The following is a 27,554-nucleotide window of genomic DNA, read 5'->3' on the forward strand; positions in this document are numbered from 1 at the left end:
TATGCTCAGTTTCTCCTATTCCCAGGGTACTCCACTGATTTCTGTTTGTTTTACACCTTTAATATTTAATCGACCATTAGCCAATTCCAAGCAAACTGAATTACATGGATTTATTCTAATCACTGATTTTATTTTGTTTTGCAGTGAAAAAAGCCAAACTCCAAGGACCGCCAGGTGAGTACTGGAGTTTTTATCCACTCTTTCTAAGAGCTTAAGCTAAGTGTACGGTGGCTACGTATACATGCAGTCATCAACCCTTTCTTATTGGGAATATTAGCAATAACCCAGTTGCACATGTCCATGTAAACGCTCATATTCTGTTTTTTAAAGCCTGAAAATCCCCCCTGGGTTCCTCCTTTTCTAACCTGAATACCTGGTCATGTATACGCCGGGGTATCCCCATTGAAAGGTGAGATGGGCAAGAGAGACAGGAAGTAGACCAAACCAGATTGTGTTTAACTTTACGGCAACAAACTGACGTAATGAACAGAGCCAGACCTGAGGGGACAAGTTGGAGGATTTACAGCCAAAACAGGAACAAGGAGACGCTCAGAAATGGATTGGGAAGTGTGTGAACACCTTTAAAGAAATAAACAAAAATGAGATTCAGAGCAAACTCTAGTTGGCCGTGGTGGCGGCTTGTGAAGGAGGCATGGTCTTTGAATAATTTTCGAATTGTTATGAGCGAACATTGAATAGCTCTTCCATCCCTAATCAAAAGCAACATTAATTGTGTTCTTGTTACAACCTGGCTCCTTGGCTGTAGCAAGAACGGGAGGCGGACGAGAGAACTGCTGATTAACATTCAATTTATTACTGAAAACACAGGAATTAAACTGCTTCTTTAAAGTATTCGTCGAGCCAACAGTCACGCCGTCTTTAGGTTGCACGCCGTGAGGTAGGGAGCGTCACACTGATATGGAATCTTGGTCTTTGAGTACAGGAAGTGCTTGCTGTTAAACGGAGAAACTAAATTTCCAATTTGTTCAAGTTTTCGCCTTCGATTATAGAGGAAATTGACAAATAGCAGTGTCATGTACTGAGTGCGACTGAATACTGAATTCAGTTTTCTGGGTGCGTCTCAAAACGATAAACTGCAGTCTCCTCTCTCCTCTCTCCTCCGCAGCAAGGGAACTACTTCCTGACTCGTCAGTATTAAAGGATGTCTCAAAGCGATAATTGTGCTCGGAGGAGGGAGGAGGCTAATTGGAGCTCCAACTTCTCTACGTAAAAATTCACAAACACAACAAAGTTTAATGAGACGAGCTGAAAACAGGCACTGAGGATTATTCCGAAACAGCTCGTAGAGCTGGGATTAAAAAGTGGTCGTTGTGACTTTAAATCACAAAATATTGAACACGACCGTCATGAAATCAATATAACAGAGGATCAACACTAAGCTCCACTTCCTGTTTAATGTTAGGGGAAACACTGTTGTTGCTGCTGCTGTCGCTATGGATACAAGAAGAAGCGGAAATGACGGGCATTATGTCATGGCGTCCTCCGTGCGTCACTGTTTTGATCGGGATGCCATGTAAACAGGAATAACCCTGTTTGCTCATGCATGTTATTCTGAATGTTCCAGAAACCAGATTATTGACCTTAATCTGAATATTGACGGCATGGACACGTAGCCAGACTGACGTATAAACCAAGAGGCTGTAAAGCGTGTCATACGTCCTGTTCTGTGTATTTTTCCAGCATAGTGTGACTCAGAGACGAGCTTCAGGGAATCCCCAGTTTTGAGTTTTGTGGATTGGGACTGACCCTGCAGGAGCTGTACCTTTTCACTGACTCACAGTCCAGCAGGTTTTAGGTTAATCTAACAGTGCACGCTGCTGTGTGTGGGGGACACCTCAGCCCGCGCTCAGAGCCAGCTGGTTCGGCTCCAGCCTCCGTCAGCAGCTTAAACAGAGCGGCTAATGAACCTGTGTTTGATCAAGCTGCATGAGAAGGTGATAGAAAGTAAATATTTCCACTCAGGTTTTGCCGAGTCACTGAAAGCATGGCATGACTTTGCATTATGTAACCCCACGTCCTCCCACCCCCTGGCCCTGCACAGGTGAGCTCAGATCATTGGCTGCTTAGTCCAAATCCCCGGGTCTCCACCTGTGCAAATCCTCTGGCGTTGAGCCTCACGCCTTTTCTCTAAGCCGTGTGACGCTTTGACAGGAGAGAAAGTGGCGCAGGTGGCGGCTTTCGCTCTGAACGGCACAGTGAAGGTTGAGAAACAGATTTTGCAGAGTCTGCAGCGAGTGAGCAGTGATCTGTCGTCCTCAGATACTGGTTTTTGGTTGTAGTCCTGACAGGCTGCTCTTTCTGTTTGTTAGTGCCCTCCTCCCTAAACTGCTCATGTGACACCTGCCCCAGAGCAAACATCCAGGATTATTCAGATAAGCCGTCATCTCCCTGAGGCAACAAGTAAACAATTTTTCTTTAGCTGAAAGGGAGAGGAGGATTTTTCAATCAGTCCTTAACGAGATTTTAAAACCAAAGTGTGCAGAAAGTAGAAACCTGCTCCATCAGGGAGTATAAACAACCAGATCTTATCTACAGAGGCGACCTCATCTCAACCCTTTAGAGCAGAGATCTGCCACCTTTACCTCCATTCTGCCTCAGCTCACCTGGATTCAAGTTGATCCAGAGCCACAAAATCTACTTTATTTTCACAAAAAAAGACAAAAAGTGAATTAAATTCCATACATTCTAAAAATCGTGATAATAATTATCTGACCCTTTTTTTTTTAATTTTATGAAGTTGCACATGTGATGTCTTAGTTATTTGTTTTAAATAAATTTGCTAAAAACAAAAAACAAAACATTTTTTGAAATGGCATAAATTTGCTCAAATTTCAAATAATTTTGGAACGTCGAAAAACTTGCAAAAATTTGTTTTATAAAAGAATATAAAATCTTTTTTTGAATGTATTAAATTTGCAAAAATTTAAAGTTCAAAAATTTGAAAAAAAAAAATTAAAAAAATCTGGAAATCTAGCAAAATTAAAAAAAAATAAAATGGATTTTATCCCCCCCCCCCCAAAAAAAAAAAAAAAAAAATCTAATACATATGCAAAACTTTATTAAAAAAAAAAACAACTTTTTTAATATACTAAATTTGCAAAAAATTTCCTCAAAAATTGAAAGTTCAAAAATTTGCAAAAACATAATAAAATCTGGAAAATAAGCGAAATAAAAAAAAAATTAAAATGCATCATATTCCCCAAAAATTAAAAAGAAAAAAACTGACATCTAATACATATTCAAAAATTCTATTTATTTTTATTTTTAAACTTCAAAAATGTTTTTTTTTTTTTTATAAGTTCTTAAATATGCAAAAATTTCCCAAAAATTTTAAATTCCAAGATTTGCCCCCCCCCCCCCCCCCCCCCCCAAAAAAAAAAAAATCTGGAAAATTTACAAAAATAAAAAAAGGATTATATTTGCTAAAAAAAACTAAAAAAACTCTAATATGATTAATTTGTAAAAAAATCTATTTTTTAAAAATTTTACAAATGTGCAAAAAGTTTAGAAAAAAATGAAAATCAAAAATTCAATAATTTTTTTTTAAAGCTACATGCAGCCTCAGCCAGAGCTGCAGGTTGCAGACCTTTGATGAAGTGGGCAGGGAACTATTCCTGGGCACTTCTGCACTCATTAAAATAATAATGAGAAATCTGAAAAATCTCACAAAAGTAATCTTATTGTGTCCTCCAACAAGGGTTTAAACTGTGAATTTAAAGCTCTCTCAGTGAGCATCCTTTAAAGGGTTAATCTGAGTACCTCTGTTCAGAAAAAACAGAAAGCAGTAACATATTACATCACCTTCGTTTTCATTCTAGCATAAATTGGAGTCAGCAGCTGCAGGACGGGCTGTGAGGAAAGAGTCCGTGTGTTTGGGAAGTGATAACCCTTCCTGGCTCTGCAGGGTGTGTGATTTACTGCCTGATCCTCAGAGTTTGCATAAGGCTGGTCTGGGATGTTGGCATGTTTGCACTGAGCTCCCACCACACCTTCAGATGGAGACTGTTACGCCTCGCCAAGATTCACTCACTTTGATGTTGTTTTAAATGGAAGCAGAGGAGACCCTGGGTGAACTTTTGATTGTCTGCAGCTTTTTCCTGAATGCATGCAGGGGACGGCCCGGTCACATGGTTTCTCAGTTATGTAAGATGTTATTTTCCTCTGTAACATCAAATTTGGAAGAGACATAAAAGTTTGATCTTACATCTTATGTTTGTTTCTGAGCGAGGCTGTCGCAGCGGTGAAAGATCGGTTTATATTTTCTGTTTCATGCAGTATTGATGAGTGGTCTGAATGGGAAATGTCAGGCTTCCAGCCGTGTGCGTTTTCCTGACTAATTTATTGAAAAACTCGTCGCCTGTCAATAATGCATGAACCCACTTGACTGTGGGTGAGTGGGTGTCTCACAGCGGGGACTGAGAGTTCTGTCAGAAAACATGGACAGGACAGGAAGCGGGTCTACCTGAGGGTTCACCTCCGCTGAGCCTCCTCTGTACGGCAGGCTGGCTGCTGTGTTTGCTCTGTACAGATAAAGAGACTGTCTTCACCTTCAGATGTTTGTTGTCCTGGATTTAGGATAATAAGGTCTGGTTTCCTGAGTTTGGGAAGGGTCATGCTAAGCTAACTTTGCACAGAGCTAGCTTGAATGTGTGATGTAATCCTATTTTCCTACATTTCAAATGGACTTTTACCTTATTTTACCCCAGCTTAGCTATAATGGTGTGAGATGAGATTTATTTTTGTTTGTTTTTTTGATTGTGACAGGATAGTGTTTTTTGGAGCAAAGAAAACCACAATAAGTGTTGGTTCTCAAAAGTTCCTCTTAAGAACTCCTGTGATATGAAAAACGAAACTTTTCTGGGCCAAACTTTTATAGAATAAGTCAGCAATAACTACCCACATAGAGCAGGACACTCAGCAGAAAGGACAGAGTGTGACTGTTCAATGAACTGCCAAAAAGTTTGTGGTTACTATCAAAATGTTGACGTCAAACGTTTAACCTTAATTTTAAGTCCTCTAGCTAGGTTTGGTTTGTATCTGTAAAATAAAAGTTAAATAAAAGTTAAATTTTAAAGAGTCCTTATCGTTATAAATGATCTTTATTTTCTTAAATATGGCTCTTACACAAGAATATTATTTTTTTAGGGTTGTATGTCTTATTTTGTCAATAAACATTACAAAATGTTGATACCTGATCCTACACATGGGGTTAGGGCTGAACAATTAATCAAATTGAAAATGACGTCGCCAAATTGCAAAGGCTGCAATTAAAAAAAAAAGTTTCATGTACCCAGACCAGGAAGAATTTTAAAAACTTGTACACTTTCTTCCTTAAAACCAGCAAAAGTCAAATAAATAAATAAATTAAATAGAAATATAAAATAATAAAATTACATTTAAATAAATAAATAAAAATTGAGCAAAATACAATAAAATTAAATAAAATTAAATTTAAAATAAAATAAATCAAATAAAATTAAAAATAAAGTAAAATAAAAGTAGCATGCTGAATTGCTATATTGGTCCAAAAAAAATAGCAATTAGATTATTTTCCAAAATCGTTCAGCTCTACATTAATGTCAAAGACAACACTTTTCGTGTTTCCTTCATCCCATTCCCAGTCCACAGATCCCAGTTTGCAGTGATGGGCCATGGTTTGTGTGATGATTCAGGGACTGACGTCTGTGGTTTTGAAGGAAAGTTGGACACAGTGAGAATCTGGGGCAGGAGGGAGAGGGATGATGTCCAGCAAAGCAGGTCAGATCTGAGTCCAGGCAGTGGCCCAAAGACTCCAGCCCCTGGTGGACTCAGCTGCTGAGCCACGCTGATGCCCAGAGGTCAATTTTCATAGACATCACTAACTGTCAAATCTTCTGGGTAAATCTGAGTATCTTTCTCAAAATAATTAATATGGTTAAATTATTTATTGGCTTCAGCAGATTTTAAACAAGCTATATTTTAACCTATTTGATCAGTCAGTTGATCTTACAGCTGAAGCCGAATTTATCAGCCTGTTTTTAAAATGATCGATTGTATTTATTTAATTTAGTTTTATTTTATTTTATTTTATGTATTTATTTTATTAATTTTATTTTATGTATTTTATTGTATTCTTTTGTATTTTATTTTATTTTATTTTTATGTATTTTATTGTATTCTTTTGTATTTAATTTAATTTAATTTAATTTAATTTAATTTATTTAATTTTATTTCTTTTATCTTGTATTATTTGTTATTTTATCTTATTTTATTTACTTATTTTATTTTAGTTTATTTACCTATTTTATTTATTTTATTGCTTTAACTTATTTTATGTATTTTATTTTATTTACTTATTTTATTTATCTTATTGCTTTTAATATTTTTTTTTGCATACAGAAACAAAACATTTTACCAAAAACTACCAGGGTCAAAATCATAAGGAACTAACCTTTTTATTGAGCCAAAGCATGAAAAATACACCTCAAGACTTGTAGCTTCATGTGTAATCATATTTATTTTTTGTTCAAATTGACGTTATTGAATTGATACCGAAAAAAGTGATGTTAATAAACTGGTACCGAGAGAAGGTATTGATTATGGGACCAGTATCACCCCATGTTAGCATCCAAAATAAAACCAGGGACATATTAAAAAAAAAGTGAAATTTCATTGAGGTGATCATCATTTTGACCTCGACTGCTGGTGTAAAGAACAGATTATTTCCATCATACATATTCTTCTGTGATTGTGAGACTTTCACGGTGTTTGAAAAGGATTTAATTTTAAAAGTTATGACTTCTTTTTTTCCAAACTCAACGCATCAACGATATATATGTTCTATGTTATGTTCAATCTGAAATCTGCGTCACAGTCCTGACCTCTCCAGTGTTGGAGGCCTTTATGTCTCCTCCTCTGCAGAGCTGAATGTGTCGTACACACACACACACCTGCTGTAAAGGGCCCACAGCCGCTAAGTGGCTCTTATCTAATCCATACATCCTCTTCCTTATCTCTGCTCTTCTATTCATGGGAGCCGGCCCCAATGTGGCACAAGGCTCGGTCTATCTAATTAGGGCCAGGCTCAGGCGTCCCCTGGCCCCCTTCTCCTGCAGCCTGTGTTTGTTGCTTTCCTGTCCTCTCGTTACACTAATTAGCTCTGTGTGCTGTCACTATGCTCCATGATGGATGGACGGGGCTTGAAACTGGTGCCACTGGTTTCCAGGTGCCATCTGGCTTCTTTCTCTGCAGCGTGTTGCTTCAGGGATGGATTTAATGTGTGTGTGTGTGTGTGTGTGTGTGTGTGTGTGTGTGTGTGTGTGTGTGTGTGTGAAGCGTTGGGGGAGCCACCTCTGTGAACAGCTGATTGTGTGGTCAGGTCAGGAGCTGTGTTGACTCCTCTGGCTGCGGCGGTGGCGAAGGCTCAGCCTGAGTAAATGTTTCAGTTTGTTGCCGGGGCAGCTGGGAAACCTTTGTGCAGTGAGGTCAGCTGATTGGCCTGTGAAGGAGCAGCTGATGCCTTTCTTTTATTTCCCACTGAGCTCAAACAGAGAGTGTGTGAGTGTGTGTGTACATACATGTACTGCCTCTGCTGCTAATTTATACGGGTGCCCAGCAGAGTCATTGGAAGTAGTTTCTGCACATTTACTCAGTCGTTCCATACTCTGTTCTTCAGTAAATTATTTTTTTGGCGATTTGAAAAATGAGGCAGGATTAAACTGGCAGTTTTCCTTGCTGATGTTTTGTTTTACTTTAGACAGAGACATGCTATTTTTACCTGTGTAGGACTGCTAATGTTAACTTCTCAAACTCACCTGCTCAATGACACAATGCATTGTGGGTTATTTGCTAGATAACAATAGGTGTTGCAGTCAGTATTTGTAATAATGTTGGATTTTTTTAGAACCTGTCAGTGTTAGTAAAAGATGTTTTTTTCATCAGATACTACTACTATTTCAAAATCTGGATTTTTTTGGTTAAAAAAATCAATGTTTTTCTTTTTTTTTTCAAATTTAAGTCATTCATGTTAGTCTTTGTTTGTAAACTGGGTCGGAAAAAGTTAAGATATCAGGTCACAGCTAGCTCGTCCATCTTATTGGAGATAGATCTTACGTTCCCAACAACGATGGATGGAAGGACAGGTCCATGTCGTCACTTCTTAGCTCACACCTGAGAACCAGCACGTCGTCCTCACCTCCTTCTCCTCACTTTGTGGGAAACATCTGGCCTAGCACCAGTTAGCATTGACATGCTACAGGCTGCTAACAGTTGGTTTCACATGTAAACAATGCAGCCATGGTTGAAAGATGAGAAGAGTGGACTCTTTTCTTCTTCATGTACTCATTTGATTAGTCATGCACTACACTTTTGTTATGTCCTAGAATTCAGATTCTTTATTCGGGAATGAGATTAATCGTGATTAATTAGATTAATTAATTACAAATCCTGCAATTAATTCGATTAATTTTCACATGTAGGATCTCCAGACAAACACAGGAGAAAAAGCAGTGAAAACATCACTGAAGACACAAAAAGTTTGGTGTCCATGACCAACAAATGATCCACTCCAAATACAAAGATGACGAAAAAGAGATAAAAAAATTACAAGAAACGGACAAAGAAGAGAGAGCTGCTGCAACAGGCAGCCATAGCCAACAGGGCGGCGCCGAGCAGCATCCTATGAAATACTACAACCAACTTAAATTTTCTCCAGTGGAGCACTTAAAATGTTTAATCTCAGGTTTGCTGTGGATATTAATCATGTTTTGTTTTGCGTGAGCAAACGGACTCAAGAAAGAAGGAAATACTTTTGCTCTTAAGGTGTTTGTAAAACCCCATTATCAAAAAAGTTTGTGCTTCTTGATGGAGTCCTGAACGATGCATCTTGAGAGGAAACTTCCAATTCCTGTCAATTCCAGACTTATCTGGTTTTTTTTTTTTACTGAAATCTATTTGGACAAACTGCCCAGAATGCATTGCTGATTAATTAAGATAATGGGATCTATCTGAGTAATGTGTTAATTTTCACAGCCCTAATATGAACCCCTGCTTTTTTGAAGTTCCTCCTTGTTAATTCCCAGTTTATTCCCTTAAATTTACTCGGAAATTTCGACTAAAACTTCACAGAATTTTGAATTATGTTTTGATCGTTGATTCTTCAAGATGTATCAGTTAGTTTCTCATTTTTCGTAGAAGATTTTCTATAAAAACATGATTAATATTCTGAAAAAGATGAGAAGACTTTTCTTAAACGAGAGCAGAAGTTACATTTAAAGTGCTTCCTGTGGCCTGTCCAGTTTGTCACATCACTTTAAAGTCCAGCAGGGTTTAGAGCCAGTCTTCCAGCCCCTCCTGTCTCCATGGGGGGGGCTGGATTTAGCTGCTGGAAAATGGGATGGAGGAGTCGATGGAGGACCACCGGTGACGCGGTCTTGATAACTACTGGACCCAATCTGAGCACGTCAGCCGGCACGTGTCAGCCTCCCTCGAGCCGCTGCTGGAGATGAAAAGTGCTGGTTGTGTCTAATCCGCCTCAACCCACTCACCCCTGCCCCCCCCTGCTCACACAGCTGCTGCAGATGGTTGTTGTGGCTCCACTGTCAGACGCTCAGCTGAGATCACTGGGTGTGAACGCCGTCTGCACAGATTGACTGAGTGACTGATATTTGATCAGGACGTCTCAGCAGCTGGTGTAAAGCCCACAGAGTCCAGAGGAAGGTCTGCAGGTGGATTCACTGGGACCTCTCTTCTTTTAGAGTCCAGCCTTGATGTCATCAGGTCTGACAGAGACCTTTTCTGCAAATGTAGTGGGTCACAAGGGACTTCAGTTTCATTACATCAGCACACCGGCCTCCCTGTAACAGACTGGAAGAGAACGGAGCCAAAACGATGACTCTAATGTTTGGTATTGAAAATAAAGTTTGGCATTAAAAAAACAAACCCTGAAACTGAAGAGAAGTTTTCAGTCCCAGTCCATGAGAGGAAGCAGGAAGCTGGAGCCGTATCTGCCGCGTTGGGTTGGTCCTCTGTGGAGATTAATGGGGTCAGTGAGCCGGCCTGGCTCGGCTTGACCTGGGAGGGGGAGGAGACTTATCTGCCTTTACTCAGCCAGAGCTCAGCGCTGTCCTTTCACCCTCATGAAGCCAGAGCAGAGCAGGTCTGGGCAGTTTCACCTGAGACAGTCTGAACCAGTGTCTTCACACAGCGATGTCTGATTAACGATGATCCTGAACTGAATAAATGTGGTGATTCTGCACATTTTTAACACAAACTCACCTTAATTCAAACTGTGGTTGTTTCTCTTTTCCAGATAAGTTCAACACCTACGTGACGCTGAAGGTGCAGAATGTTAAAAGTACAACCATCACTGTGCGGGGCGACCAGCCCTGCTGGGAACAGGACTTCATGTTGTAAGTGGTTCCTCACAAGACTTTTTTGAAAAATAAATATATTGTTGTTTTTTTTTTTTTTTTTTTTATAAATATTTTAATTAGGTTTTTCTTGTTTGTTTGTTTTTTAATATTTTCATTTGTTTTTTTCTGTTTATTTTTTCATAAATATTTTAGTTGTTTTTTTCTTGTTTTTTTGAAATACTTTTATTGGGTTTTTCTGTATTTAAAAAAAAAAATATATTTTTATTGGGTTTTCCTGTTTATTTTTTTAATAAATATTTTACTTTTTTTAATATATATATATTTTCATTGGGTTTTTCTATTTTTTTAATAAATATTTTAATTGGGTTTTTCTTGTTTGTTTGTTTTTTAATATTTTCATTTGGTTTTTCTGTTTATACTTTTTTATAAATATTTAATTTGGGGGATTTTTGTTTTTTTTTTTAAGCAATTTTATTGGGTTTTTCTTGTTTTTTTTTTATATATTTTCATTGGGTTTTTCTGTTTATTTTTTTAATAAATATTTCAATTGGGTTTTTCTTTTCTTTCTTTTTTTTCTTTTTTTTCATTCAGTTTTTCTTATTTTTTTAAAAAAATATTTTTATTGGGTTTTTCTGTTGTGTACATCAATCACAAAGTGCATGTTTCCCAGTTTTATATTTTTACAAAGAAGAACACATCTTTAAACACCAAACACCAGAGTCCAAAACAAGTTCTCTTAAAATTAAGCAAACAGGAAGGACTCATAAATTAAAAAGAGGATAGGACAAAAAGGGGAAATAATAGACAAATAAGCAAATAATTAAAAAAAATCCAGCAAAACAAATAGTTTAAAAAAAATAAAATATTGATGAAGAAATATAGCCTTGAAATTACTTTTTACAACTTTCTATGTAAAACATATATTACACCAGTCTTCAAAAGCGGGAAAGAGTTTAGAAATGAGAGCACAGAACCCCAAATCTTTTTAAAACGATCCAAACAACCTTTAGTACCATCCTGAAACTCACAATACCGCTGAACTTTTCCTGACCTGACCCATCAACCTGTAAAAGTTTAGATAATTCACCTAAACCGGGGCAGCTGAGAGTAAATACCAACACTTAGTTAAGACAATTAATTTTGTTTCATTAAATTTACAACCTGTTATTACCTTGTTTTAAAGCAGTGACCTGCTCAGGTGACCTTCACGGTTAGCAGGAAAAACTCCCTGATAAACAGCTGCTTTCATTTCCTTCCTATAACTGAGGCTTTAATTTCCTCATTTTACTTTTCCCTCAAAGGTTGCCATGGTGACCAGCGGCGTGTTGTTGTGTGTGTGTGTGTGTGTGTGTGTGTGTGTGTGTGTGTGTGTGTGTGTGTGTGTGTGTGTGTGTGTGTCATTGTTTGTCTTTGTGATCTCCTCCATTGCATCACTGTTTGTTTTTCCAGATCTCCGTCCGTCCGTCCGTCCTCTGTCCGTTTATGATGCAGCGACCTGTTCGATTTTAACTTTTAATGTTGTCATTAATCTTCACTTCCTGCTCCTCATCATTTTACTTACATAATCAGCTTTAGTGACAGTTTAACTTCAGAAGTTTAGTTTGAGGCTTATTCTGCTGATTTTTGAGTGTATGACTGCGACACCTCAGCAGGAATCACTAGAAATTTAAAGCTTTTCTAATGACCTGCTGCTCCTTCAGGACAGAAACCTGTAGCTCTGCCTCAACCTTTGAGCTGAACTTCTCAAACAGACTCAAAGCAGCTTCACAAAGCTAAAGAAACCGAGATCAGACGCGCTAACAAAATAACCGGAGTCTGAAAACAATTTTTAACTTTTAATTAATGAAAAAAAAAAAGATGATTGATCCATGATAACGTGACGTAAGCACTGCAGCAGCTTTCTGTTATGGTTTACTTCAAAAAGTCCTCAATAAACTTTGATAAACCCAGAACTCAGCTCCTCCAGAGCCTCCACCGGCTCCTCATCAAACAACACATCCATTTAAAGTCCTCTTTCTGACCCACAAAGCTCCGCACAACCAGGGAAGAGTCGCTCTCACATTTGAGACGATACGATACCGATACAGTACCTGGCAGTAGGTATCGGTACTCAGCAGTACCAATTTTTGGTACTTTTGTGTGTGTTTGTGTGGTAATAGATATTAAATTGTTTAATGATAAAATCTCTGGATGTCACGATTCATCACATTGCATTTAAAACCAAAACAAACGTGTGACGATTCAAATCAGCTGAGATAAGAAATGAACCATGATGCCTTAGTGAAACTCCAGGGGGCAGTTTTTTTCATAGAAAAAAAATAAAAAATTAAAAAATTAAAAATTAAATAAAATAAATGATAATAAAATCCTAAACTTGAAACACATGCAGATCTGAGATTTATTTCAAGATATTTTGTTTAATTATTATTTATTCACTTATTTTGATGTGAGATTTGTTTAAAAAAACTTTTTTTTAATTTATTTTTTGTTATTCAAGAGAAAATATAATTTCACTTGTACTTTTAAGAAAAGGAAAAACTTTGTTTTGCACAGTTCACCCTGCCTCAGAGAATTAAAATGGGAATTCTCTTTAACTTGTTGAAAATAAGAGAAAATATATAGATTTTTTAGTTTTTATACATTTAAATATATATCTGATATATCTGTATCAGAAATCGAATCATGAGTTGAGTGTATCATTACGTCCCAAAAATTTCTTTTTTTTTTCAATTCAACATTTTTGTTTTTTAGTATAATATTAGCCACGTTGTGTTCATGTCCAGCGTGGAAAATTGACAACTCACCTACTCACTCACAGTCAGAAGACAAGTTTATTTATAAGGCACATTTTAGCAAAGCAATTCAAAGCTGCTTTACAGACAGAACATGTTAAAAGAAAACTATTAAATTCAAGCAGATTAAAACTAATAAGATACAATTAAACAAGTTAAGTTTAAAAGAAAAAAAAAAGAAAAATTAAAACAGATTTTAAAACAGATATTAAGATAAGAGTCGCAGTGCAGAGTTGCAAAATTGTGCTATTTAAAACAAAAAAAAAATTTAAAGAAAATATTAAAAATATTATAATGATTTGTCTAATAAAAAGCAGCTGTATAAAGGTGAGTCTTTAATCTGGATTTAAAGGAGGTCAGAGTTTCAGCAGACCTGATCAGGATGCGTTCAGGTACCTCAACATGGTGCTGTTTGATTCTATATGAATGGGTACTCGGTACCTATAAAAGACCCGCTCCAGTGTCACACCCTTCCCGCTAACTCAGTTCCTCTGATGCCCACCTCCTCCTCTACCGCCGCTAACCGACCTGAGGAGACCAAGCAAAACACGTCTGTGCCCGTACTGACTGCCCACCTTCAAAAACTCACAAAGACCCATTTATCCAGAATCTTCATCTGAAAAAAAATTCTGAGATGAAAAAAGTCAGGGTATAAATTTGTAAATTTGTGTAAAACTCTGTAATATTTGTCTGATTTGGACAGGTGATGAGGAAATGATCTTCGGCTCTACCTGTCCTGTTACAGAGAAAACAGACTCTGTATTTAGTGAGTGTCTGTCTCTTTAAGGGCTCTTTAATGACTGTTAATAAGTTTATTCGTTCATTTATTAATCAGAAAGCTTGACGACGTGACTGGGTGACAAACACAGACAGCATTCCCAACAATCGATGCCTCAGTAAAAATAGCAGCGGTTGAATTTGAAGCGCTCTTTCAGTTTGGAAATAATTTTGTGAGCACAGATCTCTGCACCTGGCTCCCTGGAAACCCAGCCCCCTCCTCCTTTTAATTAGCCGTTCCCTTTGATTATCTTTTTTTTCCTCATCTCCCTTTGTTCGCTCGTCAATAGTTGGACCTGCAGCAGACGAGAACATGCAAATGTCCCCTGCCCATGTCGCGCAGCTGCTTTCAGATTTGTTGTGCCGCTGTCATCGAGCTGTTTTTGAGCTCTCTGAATAGACGATGAATGACAACACAAGGCTTGAATGGGTTATAACAGCTAATATACAACAAAAGAGGAAGCAGCCATTGTTGGAGTTAGCTGGAGGTGAAGCTGGGAGGTTGTTTCCTCTGGGTTTGATGGTTCTCTGAAAGTTAGCTGGTAAACAGATCATTTGATTAATCTGTTTTTTCCATATCAGCCTGATCTCTTCTTTCTCCCTGCAGCGAGATCAACCGGCTGGACCTGGGGCTCATTGTGGAGGTGTGGAACAAAGGCCTGATCTGGGACACCATGGTGGGGACGGCCTGGATCCCTCTGAAGAGCGTCCAGCATTCAGAGGAGGTTGGGATGTGCACAGACACTTGTTTTATAAACAGTGGGGAAAATAAGTATTGAATGCGTCAACCAAATTTCTCCCAGACATTGGTATTAACTCAAATAATCCACACATGAAGAGAAGTCACAACGTTCAGGTCCATAAATGATGTTTGATTTTTTTTTTCTGAAACCATTTGAGAGTCAACTTTGCCGTGTGCTTTGGATGGTTGTCCTGCTGGAAGGTCCAGCCACGTCTCATCTTCATCATCCTGGTGGATGGCAGCAGATTCAGATCAAGAATTTCCCCATACATGGCTCCATTCATTGCTCCGTCAGTTAGATGAAGTTTGCCAACACCATGAGATGAGAAACAACCCCATGCCATGATGCTTCACCTCCAAACTTCACTGTTGGTGTAGTGTTTTTTGGCTGATGTGCAGAGCCATTTCTCCTCCAAACATGGTCTGTAGTATGACAGCCCAAAAGTTCAGTTTTGGTCTCATCTGACCAGACAACATTCTCCCAGTATTCTACAGGCTTGTCAAGATGCTGTTTAGCAAACTTTAAACCAGCTTCAACATGCCTTTTCTTGAGGAATGGAGTCTTGCGGGCTGAGCGTCCATAGAGGCCATGGTGGTGGAGTGCATTGCCTATTGTTTTCTCTGTAACAATTGTACCTGCTGCCTCCAAGTCTTTCTGGAGCACTTTCAGGATGGTCCTTGGCTGGTTGAGTCCTCTTCTGACTATCTTTCTGACTCCCTGGTCAGAAATCTTCAAGGAGCTCCTGTGCGTGGCCTGTTGATGGTAAGGTGGTGCTTCTTCCACTTGTGAATAATGGCCCCAACGGTGCTGACTGGAATATTCAGTTGCTTTGATATAAGTCTGTAACCAGTTCCATTCTGATGCTGAGCAACAATCAGGTTGTGAATGTCTTCAGAGAGCTCTTTGCCTTTACCCATCATGAGGTGTGTGCTATTTAACTGCTTGGTGAAAAAAACACCTTTTTTATAGGACCATCAATTTGCTCTAGCCCAGCTGATGTTGGTTTGCACTAATTGGAAGTTGAAGTAATAATTACTGACAGATTTCAGGTGGTATGGTGCATTTCCTGTCCAAAGTATTCAGCCTTTCCATGGTGTGTTCAATACTTTTTTCCTGTGTTATCGTACTTAATTCACCATAATCATTATTTATGGACCTGAACGTTGTGATTTCTTTTCATGTGTGGATTATTGGAGTTAATACCAATGTCTGGGAGAAATTTGGTTTGAACTGCAGCTTTGGAAATAAATGTGATGAGAAAAAAGTTGATGCTTTAATACTTATTTTCCCCACTGTATGGTTTTTGAAAGGAGATGGATGTAGAGCGGTTTGACGTTAACTAATTGGAAAATAATGCTGCACATTAGTACAGATATCAGTGAAGAAGTAATAATCTCTGTTTTTGTAGGAAGGCTCAGGGGAGTGGATCCATCTGGACGCAGAAGTCCTGATGAAAGCAGACGAGATATACGGCACTAAGAACCCAACACCTCATCGAGTCCTGCTGGATACTCGCTTCGAGCTGCCTTTCGGTGAGTTTTCTTGCTTCATATTTCATCTGCATTTCTAACTTAAACCACACCAGCAGGAGTCCATATGCTCCTGTGTAACATCTTAACGCTGTCAGCTCATATTTATACTCAGGATACTCTGGGCGCCTTAGAGTCACAGAGGGGACGTGAGTAATTCAGGTTACCTGAGGTCAAATCCAACACTGATCCACCTCGACTCACTCAAAGGTCATTCATAGATCCTGTTGAAATCTGTTGAAATGTCAGCAGGCAGTCGTCCTGGACGAACTCCCCCGAGATTTTTACGCTTTGATAGGAAGAGTAAATGTTGAACTCAGATTTTCTCCTGTATGAAATGTGCTCACCTCAGTGATATTAGGCTGGCTGATATTCTTTTATTCACTCAGGCTCAGAAAACAGAATTTAGCCTCTTCTAGGTTGATCCATTGAGGCCGAATGGGTAAAAGAACCAGACTCTGACTCAGAGAGTTTGGGTCCATGAGCTACTTAGTGTCTAATGACTTTAAAGTGATACTCCGGGATGGAACAAGTTGGGTCCTATCACAAGGTTTAGGGCAGAAATTACCCCTACAGCAGTGTTTTTGTGCAGCAGAAGCCCAGAGCGCTCGCACCAAACACCCCCTCCCTGCTCCTCTGCTGGTTTCCTCTGCACTCAGACGGGACCATATTTTACTTGACCAAAAACACAAATAAACGGACTCCCACCAAAAAAGTAAAATGTGGCCCCGTCTGAGTGCAGAGGAAACCTGCAGAGGAGCAGGGAGGGGGTGTTTGGTGCGAGCGCCCTGGGCTTCTGCTGCACAAAAACACTGCTGTAGGGGTAATTTCTGCCCTAAACCTTGTGATAGGACCCAACTTGTTTCATCCCAGAGTATCACTTTAAGGCTTTTACAGTAAACACAGACGGAAAGGTTTTTTTTTACCCATCTGTTTGTTTTTGTGACGACAGGAATTTCCTGGAAACTGATTTGATGGTTAATTTATTGCATCGCTAATATAAAATGACTCAGTTTTATGGTTTAATAAATAATAGTTATGTAACCACCTGCAGGATGACTAGGTCCTTTGACTCATTGAATTGTATCTTAATGATGTCTGAATTCACTCAAAGGTTTGAGGTTGAATTGTCCCTTCTGGGCTACCGTCAGTATCTGTTTGACCAGTCTTGAGATCAGAGGGCGTTGGAGTTGAAGCAGGCAGCCGCCCCCTGCTGGCAGAGAGCCTCCATCTCTGTTTTAAGAGGAAACCTTTTAAGATTGCAGGAGGCCATCGTGACTATCTGTGCCACCAGAGCCGCTCATTAAAGGGCCGGTCCCCTTTGAAGCCGGACTTTGTGTGGGCGGCCTTTAATGTGCGTCACTCTGCAGAGCAGTGTGAGTCCTCTTCACCAGGAGGAAAGGTTGAGAGTGGCTCAGGAATATATTTTAATGTTGCTTTTTCTCTTCTCTCCTGTTTGTACAGTATAAATAATTTTTCTGGTCCCTTAACAGTTTGTGGCCACCACCAACGATCGTCATCTCCTGGTTTCTGTGGAGCTCGTAAGAAATTAATCAGGCAGTGAACGCAGTGACAGATCTTTTCCTTTTTTTGGTCAAAGTCTTTATTATTGTTTTTTAACAATTATACAAAAACCAACATGTGTACATCAATAACAACAAAATAAAACACAAGCAGCTCTCTGAGTTTAAGTATTTTTTTAAAGAAATTGAAGTGCAAAATAAAACAGTTTAACTTGACTCTCTTTGGTTGATTCATTTTATCTGAACGGGACTTGATGCACATTTGCCATGGTGTCAAACTGCAGCAAGTAGCGCCAACTACTGGTGAGGAGGACTTACTTGAGAATCGGCTGCTACAGCTTTTGTGAATGCTGATACCTTGAAATAAAGCTGGTATCGGCTGATATCAGTATCAGCCGATACCAGATACTGATACTTGTACCAGCCCATCTCTATTGTAAACACTTGTCCACATCTGTGTTTGTATGTTCCAGATATCCCAGATGATGAGGCACAGTACTGGACTGGCAAGCTGGAGCGCATCAACACCATGACGATACATGATGAGGTACAGGTCACATGAAACTTTCAGACTGGTTTTTATTGCCGAGGATTCAAAAGACATGAGATTTTTTTTTTTTTTTCGTAAGAAAATACGTTAAGGATAAAAACGAGTTGCAATTTGCTTTATGTTACGTTTTGTTTTTATTTTACTATATTTTATTTTATTATATTTTTATTTTTTAATTGTAATTTATATTTTATTTTACATATTTTCAATTTTTTGTATATATATATATATATATATATATATATATATATATCTTGTTTTTCTATTTTTTTTAAATTTTATATATTTTTTATTTTATTTCTTTTTATTTTTTTTATTTTTTAGTTTGATTTTAATTTATTTTATTATTTTTTAAAATGTTGTTTTATACTTTATTTTTTTTATATTATTTTGTTCTCTATTTTATTTTATTTTATTTTTATTTATTTTTTATTTATTTTCTTCCATTTAGTTTAATTCTTTTTATTTTGTCCAATTTTATGTTTTAATGTATCTTAGTGTTGTATCCTGTTATTTTTACAGCATTTATCAGTACAGCACTTTGGTCACTTAAGTGTTTTAAATGGGCTCTATAAATAAAATTTGAGGTGATTTGAGTTGCTGTATTTTGCCTCAGTTGAAAAAAAAAAAATTCAGAGCGTCAAGTTAAAGTCTCTGAGGATCCTTCCTGTAAAAAGTTGTCTTGAACAGAGAAAAGTATTAAAAAAAAATCTCCTCTCTATTCATTTGCTTAAAACAAGCACACTCCTTAGTACTCATGCTCATAGGAAACAGAGTCTTTATCCCAGAGAAACACTTGAAAACACCATTAGTCTTATCATTACATAAAAACACATTTGATCTGTTCGTGTTTTTCTTTCTCCTTCCATCGTAGTATCCTCTCCAGGATGACGTCCAGGGTCGCCCTCTACCATTTGCACCTTCTCAGTGCTGTGAGTGTGCTCCTCTTTACTACTCTCCTCCTCTAGAGGGAGCCATTTCCCATCTTCTGCAGCTTGAAGGCTCACTTCCTTGACCCCTTTGTACTTTCTAATGGCTTTCTGAAAATGAAGATCCTATTTTAAATTCAGTTTTTCCTTATTTTTGACAAACTGAAGTATTGATATCCATTCTTTTCCACTCTGGGGTCCACCTGTGGCCCAGCAGCCTTCTTTATTTAAGCACAGGGATACTTTTTTATTTTCACAACCCTTACATCCTCTGACTGCACCTCTCACATTTAACATCTGCACTTTCACCAGGCAGCTATTTCGGATGGGCAGACCAACTGAGTATGTAAAAAAAACCCTTTAATCAAACTCCCATCTGTTCTCCTTGCTTGTCCTAATGCCCAAAATGTCAAGTAATAACATTTCCCTGACACTGTCCCAATATCCTGTTTGATCTTTCTTCTACCAATCCGTTCTTATTTTCCATATTTTTTGTGGCCCCCGAAAACCGCATATTTTTTTTTTTTTTTTAGCTCAAGTCTAAGTTAAAGATTCAGGATGAGTTAAACTATATGAAATATCAGCCATCACGTCATTTTTGTGTCCCTATCCCTGAGCCCTACTAACTCGTAATCCAGAAACTTTAAGATGAACTTTGTTGACATTCGTTATTAATGCTAAAATCAAACTCAAGAGAGTGTAGAAATATTTTAAAAATCTTTCTGGATAATTGTTCTGCTCATTAGCGGCTGAAGTCCTCGTTAGAGTTCCCAGAGGGTTGACGTCATGTATCTGGTCTTTGTGCCTGTTGCAGCTCTGGACGACCAGGACAGTGCCGTAGACGACCGGGACAGCGACTACCGCAGTGAGACCAGTAACAGCCTGCCTCCTCGTTACCACACCACAGCTCAGCCCAACTCATCCATGCACCAGTATCCCATGGGCCCCAGGCAGCAGCACCACCCGGACTCCTGCACGGACTCCATCCACAGTTTTGACCTGGACTACAGGGACCAGAGAGGGAACAGGTAGACAGAGTGCACTAGTTTTTAATTTCCCACAATGCCATGCTCTCACACAGGGGCAGTGAAGTCTCAAAGCAGTACATCCGATATGAAATCAAACAGATACAGTATTTGATACGCTGCAGATTTTGCAAGCTTACCCTAACCCTTTCCTATTGGTCGAAAGGTGCATCACCTCAGCCAATCAGAAAAATGATATGGTTGCTTGGAAAGAGGGGAAGTTTTGGGAGTTAGATCATGCATGAAAGTGAGTTTGATCTATTTGTGACTTTTAGCGTCAGTGTGTAGTAGAGTGTTGGGTACGTTGTGTAGTAAATCTTGTTGACACCTGGGAAGAACGTAAATAGTTGTGCAAAAATGCCTGGTAATTTCCTGTTTTAGTGCAAATAGATAACTGTACATTAGTGTTTGAAATTTACATTCTAAGTTATAAAATCATGTTTGTGGTTTCCACATTTCCACAATACACATATACGGTGTTGCCAGTCTGGTTTGATTGGATCCATCAAAACAACATCCAGAGGCCAAGTCAAAGTATCGAGATAAATATTGTGTATCGTGGCGTGGCCAAAAAATATGGAGATAAGGATAAAACGCCAGATTGACCAGCCCTAAACTCTACTCTACGTGGAGGAAGGAGAGGAGTGAGTAAGATTTCCAGGACACCATCTCAACTGTGAAACATGGGGGTTGGAAACTTTACGTTTAGGGGGGCTTGGGAGGATGAAAAGGGCCATGTTTCGCCAGATGTTGGGCAACCCTACGCAACCCTTCCCTACGTAAGAGATGACCCAAGATGGGTTGTAGCTGGGTCTTCCAGCACGACAATGACCCCAAACACACAGCCAGGGCGACTAAGGAGTGGCTGTGGTCATTGTACCGAGGGGATGAGGATGAATGGGGCCTTGTATCAAGATTTTGGGCAACAACCTCCTTCCGTCCATAAAAGCACTGAAGATGGGTCATAGCTAGATCTTGCAGTAAGACAAAGACTCAAAACAAAGTGAAGTTTCAGCTTCCTCCAAGGATTTTCTGTTGAGTTCTGGTCCAGAGACTAGCTTGGCCGCTCCAGGACCTTGAAATGCTTCTTACCCAGACACTCCTTGGTCGCCCTGGCTCTGTTTCAGGTCATGACTTTTTATTTCTTTGATTTTAGAAAGTCACAGCCCATAATTGACATGGATGTTGAGATTGTTTCTCATTACAAATATCTGGGAACAATTATCGATAATTCTCTTCGATTTGAAGCTGCTACTGATGCTGTTTGTAAAAAGGTCCAGCAGAGACTTTATTTCTTGAGAAAGATGAACATGTTCAAGGTGTGTAAGGTTCTCGTGTCTGTTTTCTATCAGTTCTTTACAGAAAGTGCTCTCACATTCTGCCTGGTTGTTTGGTTCGGTTGTCTTGCTTTGTCCAGTAAAATCAGACTTGTGAATCTGGTCAAAATAGCGAGCAAGGTGAGTTAAGTGCAGCAATCTCAGTTGCAGGATATCTACAGAAGACGTGTTCTTAGCAGAGCCCAACAAATTCTGAATGCCCAGAACCAAAACTAGACGAGCCAGAGCTTCTTTTATTCCAGTTGCTGGTAAAAACCTCAATTCATTGGTCTGACCATTTTTCCTTCTTGTCACTGATCGTTGACTTAATTGATTAGACTTTAATCCTATTTATTGGTTTTTATTGAATCTCTTTTATCTGCTTTATCTTGTATGATCGTCACAGCACTTTGATGACTGAATGCACTTCATGGGTTTTGCCTGATTCTTTGTCTTTGGCATTTTGTGGTTTAAGTGCCGTCCTTTTTCACTTAAGTTCAAGATATTTCCTGATTTTGTAATACCTATGTGATTTATGCTGAAAAACAATTTACCCATAGGACTACAATAAAGTTGAAGTTGAAGTCATTGTCTTACTGGAAGACCCAGCTTCGACCCATCTTGGGTCATCTCTTACGTAGGGAAAAGAGGTTGTCGCCCAAAATCTGGCGAAACATGGCCCCATTCATCCTACCCTTAGTATGATGCAGTCTTCCTGTCCCCTTTGCAAAAAAACCCCAAAAGAGTGATGTTTCTACCCCCATGTTTCATAGTTGGGATGGAGAAAAAGTTGTATTTTGGTCATCATGACCTTCTCCTGTGCCTCTTCTGGATCTTTCTATTTTCTGGTTGCATCAAATACTCATTTAATGCAATAAAATGCAGTTGAATTTTTTTAAATTCACACATGCTTTTCTGGGTTTTCTTTCTAGATTCTGTCTCTTGTAGTTGAAGTGTACCTTGGATAAAAATAACAGACTTCTTCGTTCTTTGTAAGTGGGAAAACTTGCAAAATCTGCGGCGTATCAAATATGTTTTTCCCTACTGTGTGTGTGAATACCTAGAAAGACATAAAACTATGTGTAATGAGCTAAAAACTACTTTAAATTGACAAATTAGTTTAAACTAAACACTACTCTTGAAAGAAGACATAGATATTGTATTAAAGCAGGGACTCATTGTTCATGTTTTCCTCTTTCTGTGATGTTTCGTTACTGATTGATTGAAATGGATCTCAGCTTGGTTTAGCCTTAACGCTGAGGAAATCCCTCTGTCACACACTGAGGGAGTCGGTCAGTAGCAAAACACTCGTAGCTCTTTGGCGATTAAATATTGTCTCCACACCATATGGTGCAGATTAAGCATGCACTTCCAGTGAACAGAGGAAGTCCTGCAAAGCTTAAATTCTGCCGTTGGGGTTGGAAAATATTGAATTCACTCAGTGAATGCGTTTAAACAGTTGATTCATCAAAGCTTTCTCATGCTGCTTAACTTGTGTTTTCACTTTTTCTTCTTCTTTGCTTCTTTTTTCTGTCCCTGTATCTTTTCCCATTCATTTTTTTTACATCCGTTTTATTCCACTTATGTAAGATTGTTAAACCAAAAAGGAAGGGTCAGGATTATACCCGTAGATTCTGGCATGGGGGTTGAAGACTGGGAGAACAAGTACAAAGGGCAAAGCAAGCCTCAGCTGAGTGACTTCTTAGACGAAGAGGAAGACAATATCATCCTGAGAATGGGAAGACCCGTTCCCGAGCCGCCACGCAGCCATCAAAACACTCACCGCAGTGGTTCTCTGCCTGCCACGTACCCTGAAGGTTACAACACCATTGATAGGCGGCGCAAAAAGAAAATCATAAGAGACCCAGGAGGGTTGCTCAGTTCAGAGACAGACAAAATGAAAGAGGCTGCTTTGCCCGGTGACCTTGCGCTGGCTCGTGACAAAAGAGGGGAGCTGTTCATGAGGCAGGTTGCAGAAATGCAGGAAGAGGAGGAGCGACTTTCAACATGCCTCAAGCCGTATCAGAACGGGCTTCTCTACAAGACAAGGATGTGGGCCAAGACGGAGCTGGACAACACTTTGGAAAATTACGTGGCATACAAAAAAGAGCAGGATGCTCGAATGAGGGCAAGGTTTGATTTTGATGTGGAGAGTCCTGAGGATTTCGACTACCCCATGGGAGCAGAAGAAGATATTGATGACATTGCCTTTAGACCTGTAGGTTGTCACTCAGAGAATTCAAGACATCACAAAGACAAGTTTTCTTTTTCCTACGAAGGCCACATGGAAAACTCTCAGGGTGTCCGTGAGAAGAAGTGTGGGAAAGCTAAGATTGGAGGTTGGGCTCCAGAGGCAATGCTGTCTCCAGTAGAGGAACCGAGTGATGAGTATGTCGATCCTATGGATGAGCTTCAGTGTCTTGTTGAAACAGTTTCTGAGTATCTTGCTGAAAAAGAGGAGGAAATTAGCAAGTATGGCTCTCTTCCTAGATCAAGCAAATCCAGGCTGTCATCTCTGGGAAGCAACAGGACTGATTCTTTTGGAGAGGACCAGAATAACTCAAAGGATCCAAAAGGAGGATCCCAATCGCAAACTCCTGATCAGGGTGGTTCAGTCAAGAACGCCATGAGCTCTTTGTTTTCCTCTCTGTCCAACAAAGTTGGGGGAGGCCCAAAACAGCCTGCTACTTGTCCACAAGTGCCATCTGGGCAACCAGCACAATCTGGGCTCACAAAACTGTTGTCTTTTATCCCCAAATCAAATAACACAGCCCCTGTAGCTGTGGTATCACCAGTAGAAAGTTCCCCTGAGAAATCATTCACTGCTTTGCCTTACCAGCCCCCACGTGATGCCAAGAGACAAGATCATCATCAAGCAATGCCAGCCCCTGCAAGTAATGCTCCTGAATCTTCAACCAAACATCCAAGTTCTCAAGGAAACTCAGTCTTGGGGAAATTGAATCCGTTAAAGTTTTTATCTGCAGGAGATAATGAGAATTTAGCAGAGCAAAAGCTGGTGACAGAGTCCACATATCCTCATGGTGGTTCTCAGTGGGATGAGAAACGTTTGCACCAAGGAAAACAGTTTGTAGAACCAGACGAGCATAGGACGTCAGATAAGCTACGGTTTTCTTCACAAGAGAAACATTTCAGAAAGAAACCAGATGCACACGTAAATGGAAGGGAAAATCCGCCCAATCACAAGCAAGGGAACCTACCTGTTCAGGGACAAGCAGAGAAAACAGGTCAGGCACCCCCACCTAATCCTGGATTCCTCCGTTCTTTAAGTTCATTGATCACTCCTGCTGTCCCCGTTGCACCTCAGCGATCTCCTCCTGTGGCAGTTTATCCTGTGTTTAGATCGACTGACGAACCCCGAATCGAGAAACCAAGTGACCCATCATTGAGTGGTAGATTTAGACTACCTTTTCAGTCTTCTGAAAATATCCCCGCTCAGCAACATCCTCAAAATGCTGGCCAATCACATCTCAGGTCAACTCAGTCTGCCGTGCCACAGGAACAGTCGGATAAAGGATGGTTCTCCAACATATTTAATCCTCCCCCTGTTGCCAGTGGCTCAAATCAGAATCAGTTGTCACAAGCACAACGTGCAAATATGAAACCAACTGTAGCCCATCAAGGAGTACACCAGCAGCAGCAAGCTCCCAATCAGCCTGGTTCACAGAGTTTTTTCACCGGCATCTTTAAAGGGAACTCATCTGAAGACATCTCTAACCAACCAAAACAAGGAGGTCTGCTGTCTGGACTTTTGAAGTTTGGATCTACTGGTGACCTTTCTGGTAGTCCACCACAACAGGTGTCCCATGAGAATCAACCACAGAGGAGCAGCCCCTCACAGTTCCCCCATCCGTCCCAACACCAAAACTTGCCACCTCGACAAACAGGAAACACACCAAGTAACATGCAGCAAAGAGAAATCCCAGGTAATTATTCTACTAAGCAGCCCATTTCTGGTGAAACTGAGCAAACACAACCTCAGAAGAAGGGGCTGTTGTCCGGTTTGCTAAAGTTTACATCATCTGAGAATATTTCACAAACAAGTGAGCACCAACAGCAAAATGTTGAACACAACTTAAGGGGTTTCAACCAACAAAGTCCTCCAAACCAAGTGCCTCATCCTAGAAACATTGTCCAACAGGAGACGAGTAAACCAGTCATTCCCCGTCAACAAACAGTTCCACCTCAGCGACCACCACTCCAAAAAAGCGGACTTTTGTCTGGTCTTTTTAAATTTGCTTCAGCAGACAACATTAACAATCAGCAACAGCCAGAATCTCAATCCCATGCAGTTCCCCCAAGTAAATCAAGCTATGATCAAACAAGTGTTAGAAACAACCCAACGTCTTTCCACAATCAACCACCACATAGCTCGACTCAGCAAACAGGAAGAGGTCCACTTTCTGGTTTGTTCAAGCCTTCTTCAGAAAACATGTCTCAGCAACAAAGATCCATAAACGTCCACGAACCACAGCAAATCAAAGAGCAACGCTGTCAAACTAACGAAGCACAACCAGAGGCGGCAAGCTCTGGAGTTCTCTCAGGTCTGTTTGGGAAGTTAACCAAATCATCTGAAAGCATTGACACAAGCTACCGGCCACCAGCAAGTCAAGCATTGCAACAGAAAGCCAACAATGCTAGCACAACCAAGTTCCCATTGCAAAAACAGCCAAACACTAGTGCAAGTCAGCAGTTCCCTCAGGAATGTGCAGTGAAAGAGAAAAGGAGCCCACAACCTGCCCGTCAAGGGTTTGTATCGGAAATGCTCGGCAAAAGTCCAACGATGGATCCTTCTACTCATAAACAAGGCCAAGTGTCAGATCAGTTCACAAAGATGGCTTCAGGCTCAATGAACCTCCAGGGTGGTAGCTGTCAAAGACAACCTCCAGTGTCTTTCACTCCAGGACAAAGCAGACACGCTATGATCAGCACACCTGCCTCAATTGATACCGAGAGTTTAGACTTGAGAACATCAGCTACTTTTGCGAGATCTCTTCAAAGTCAGGCAACATACTCCTCAGTAAGCACAGGCAACTTATCTCAGTTAGGTTATTGTGGCTCACTTGGGTCGGTTCGTCCTATAGCTTATAGTACAGGAAACATTCACTCACTTTTACAGAATAACGCAACAAACACGCAGCCAGGTGTTGGCAGGAGCAGTTCCTCTTTTTATGGCGCTACCAACCAAAATCTTTACCAAGGTCAGTTTACCTACGGGATAAGTTCCTCGTATGATGAGAACCAGTGGATTCGTGAAAGTGCGCTATGGCAGCAGTTTCAGAATGAGTCATTGAGTAGTCAGTTTGTGGGAGGGGATCAAGTGCTCAGGAAGAGCGATGAAGGTGGATTGTACCAGACATCTAATCTTTGCCACAGCTCTTCAAATATATACCAACCATTAAACTCCGCTACCCCATGGCAAAATGTTGCTTGTTACCAAGAGCAAACCGAACCATATCCGATTGATGGTCTAAGGAATGTTGATCCATACTCCAAAAGGAGACTGTGGAACAGCCATGAAGACTTGGGAACTATGGGGTATATACCCAATGAAGAGGGTGTGTTGAACTTGACTACCAAACAGACAACTGCTAAGTTTGGCAAATGGCACTCGTTTAATGATGGCAGCACTTACAGTTTGAATGGGGTGTCCTATCATGAGGGGTATTACGAGGAGACCGCACCAAGCCTGTCTTATTCAGCTAACTGGCAGTATGGCATGGAAAATGCAGCACAACAAAGTTTTCATAGCAATGGCATGGTTCATCAAAGTCAGTTCAGCCTAAATAGACCGGTAGACTCAAACTACGCTCTGGGTGCCAAAACTGAGATGGAGGATTCCCTGTACCTGGAAGACACAGAGTGGTACCAGCAGTGGCTTGCATTGTTGGAGCAAGGGATGTGGTGGCCAGCCGAAGATGGCGACTGTGGCTACTTCGTTTACACAGATCATGAGTACATTTATGCATTGCTTACAGA

General features: G+C 39.9%; 1 protein-coding gene across 3 annotated transcripts in view; it reads left to right on the forward strand.

The window, feature by feature from the left end:
- The window catches only part of unc13bb (unc-13 homolog Bb (C. elegans)), a 79,693-nt gene that overhangs the window by 10,141 nt on the left and 41,998 nt on the right, over positions 1 to 27,554 (forward strand). For all 3 annotated transcript variants that reach the window (XM_074690000.1, XM_074689999.1, XM_074690001.1), the window contains exons 2-8: positions 145 to 174; positions 10,310 to 10,409; positions 14,550 to 14,667; positions 16,094 to 16,217; positions 18,211 to 18,284; positions 19,162 to 19,219; positions 20,031 to 20,244. In XM_074690000.1, coding sequence (XP_074546101.1) covers positions 145 to 174; positions 10,310 to 10,409; positions 14,550 to 14,667; positions 16,094 to 16,217; positions 18,211 to 18,284; positions 19,162 to 19,219; positions 20,031 to 20,244 — 718 coding nt within the window. The remainder of the gene's footprint in view (positions 1 to 144; positions 175 to 10,309; positions 10,410 to 14,549; positions 14,668 to 16,093; positions 16,218 to 18,210; positions 18,285 to 19,161; positions 19,220 to 20,030; positions 20,245 to 27,554) is intronic.

This window comes from Halichoeres trimaculatus, unplaced genomic scaffold, assembly GCF_033239565.1.
Source record: "Halichoeres trimaculatus isolate MK-OKI-2021-1 unplaced genomic scaffold, fHalTri1.1 fHalTri1_scaffold_16, whole genome shotgun sequence".
Classification (NCBI taxonomy): Eukaryota; Metazoa; Chordata; class Actinopteri; order Labriformes; family Labridae; genus Halichoeres; species Halichoeres trimaculatus.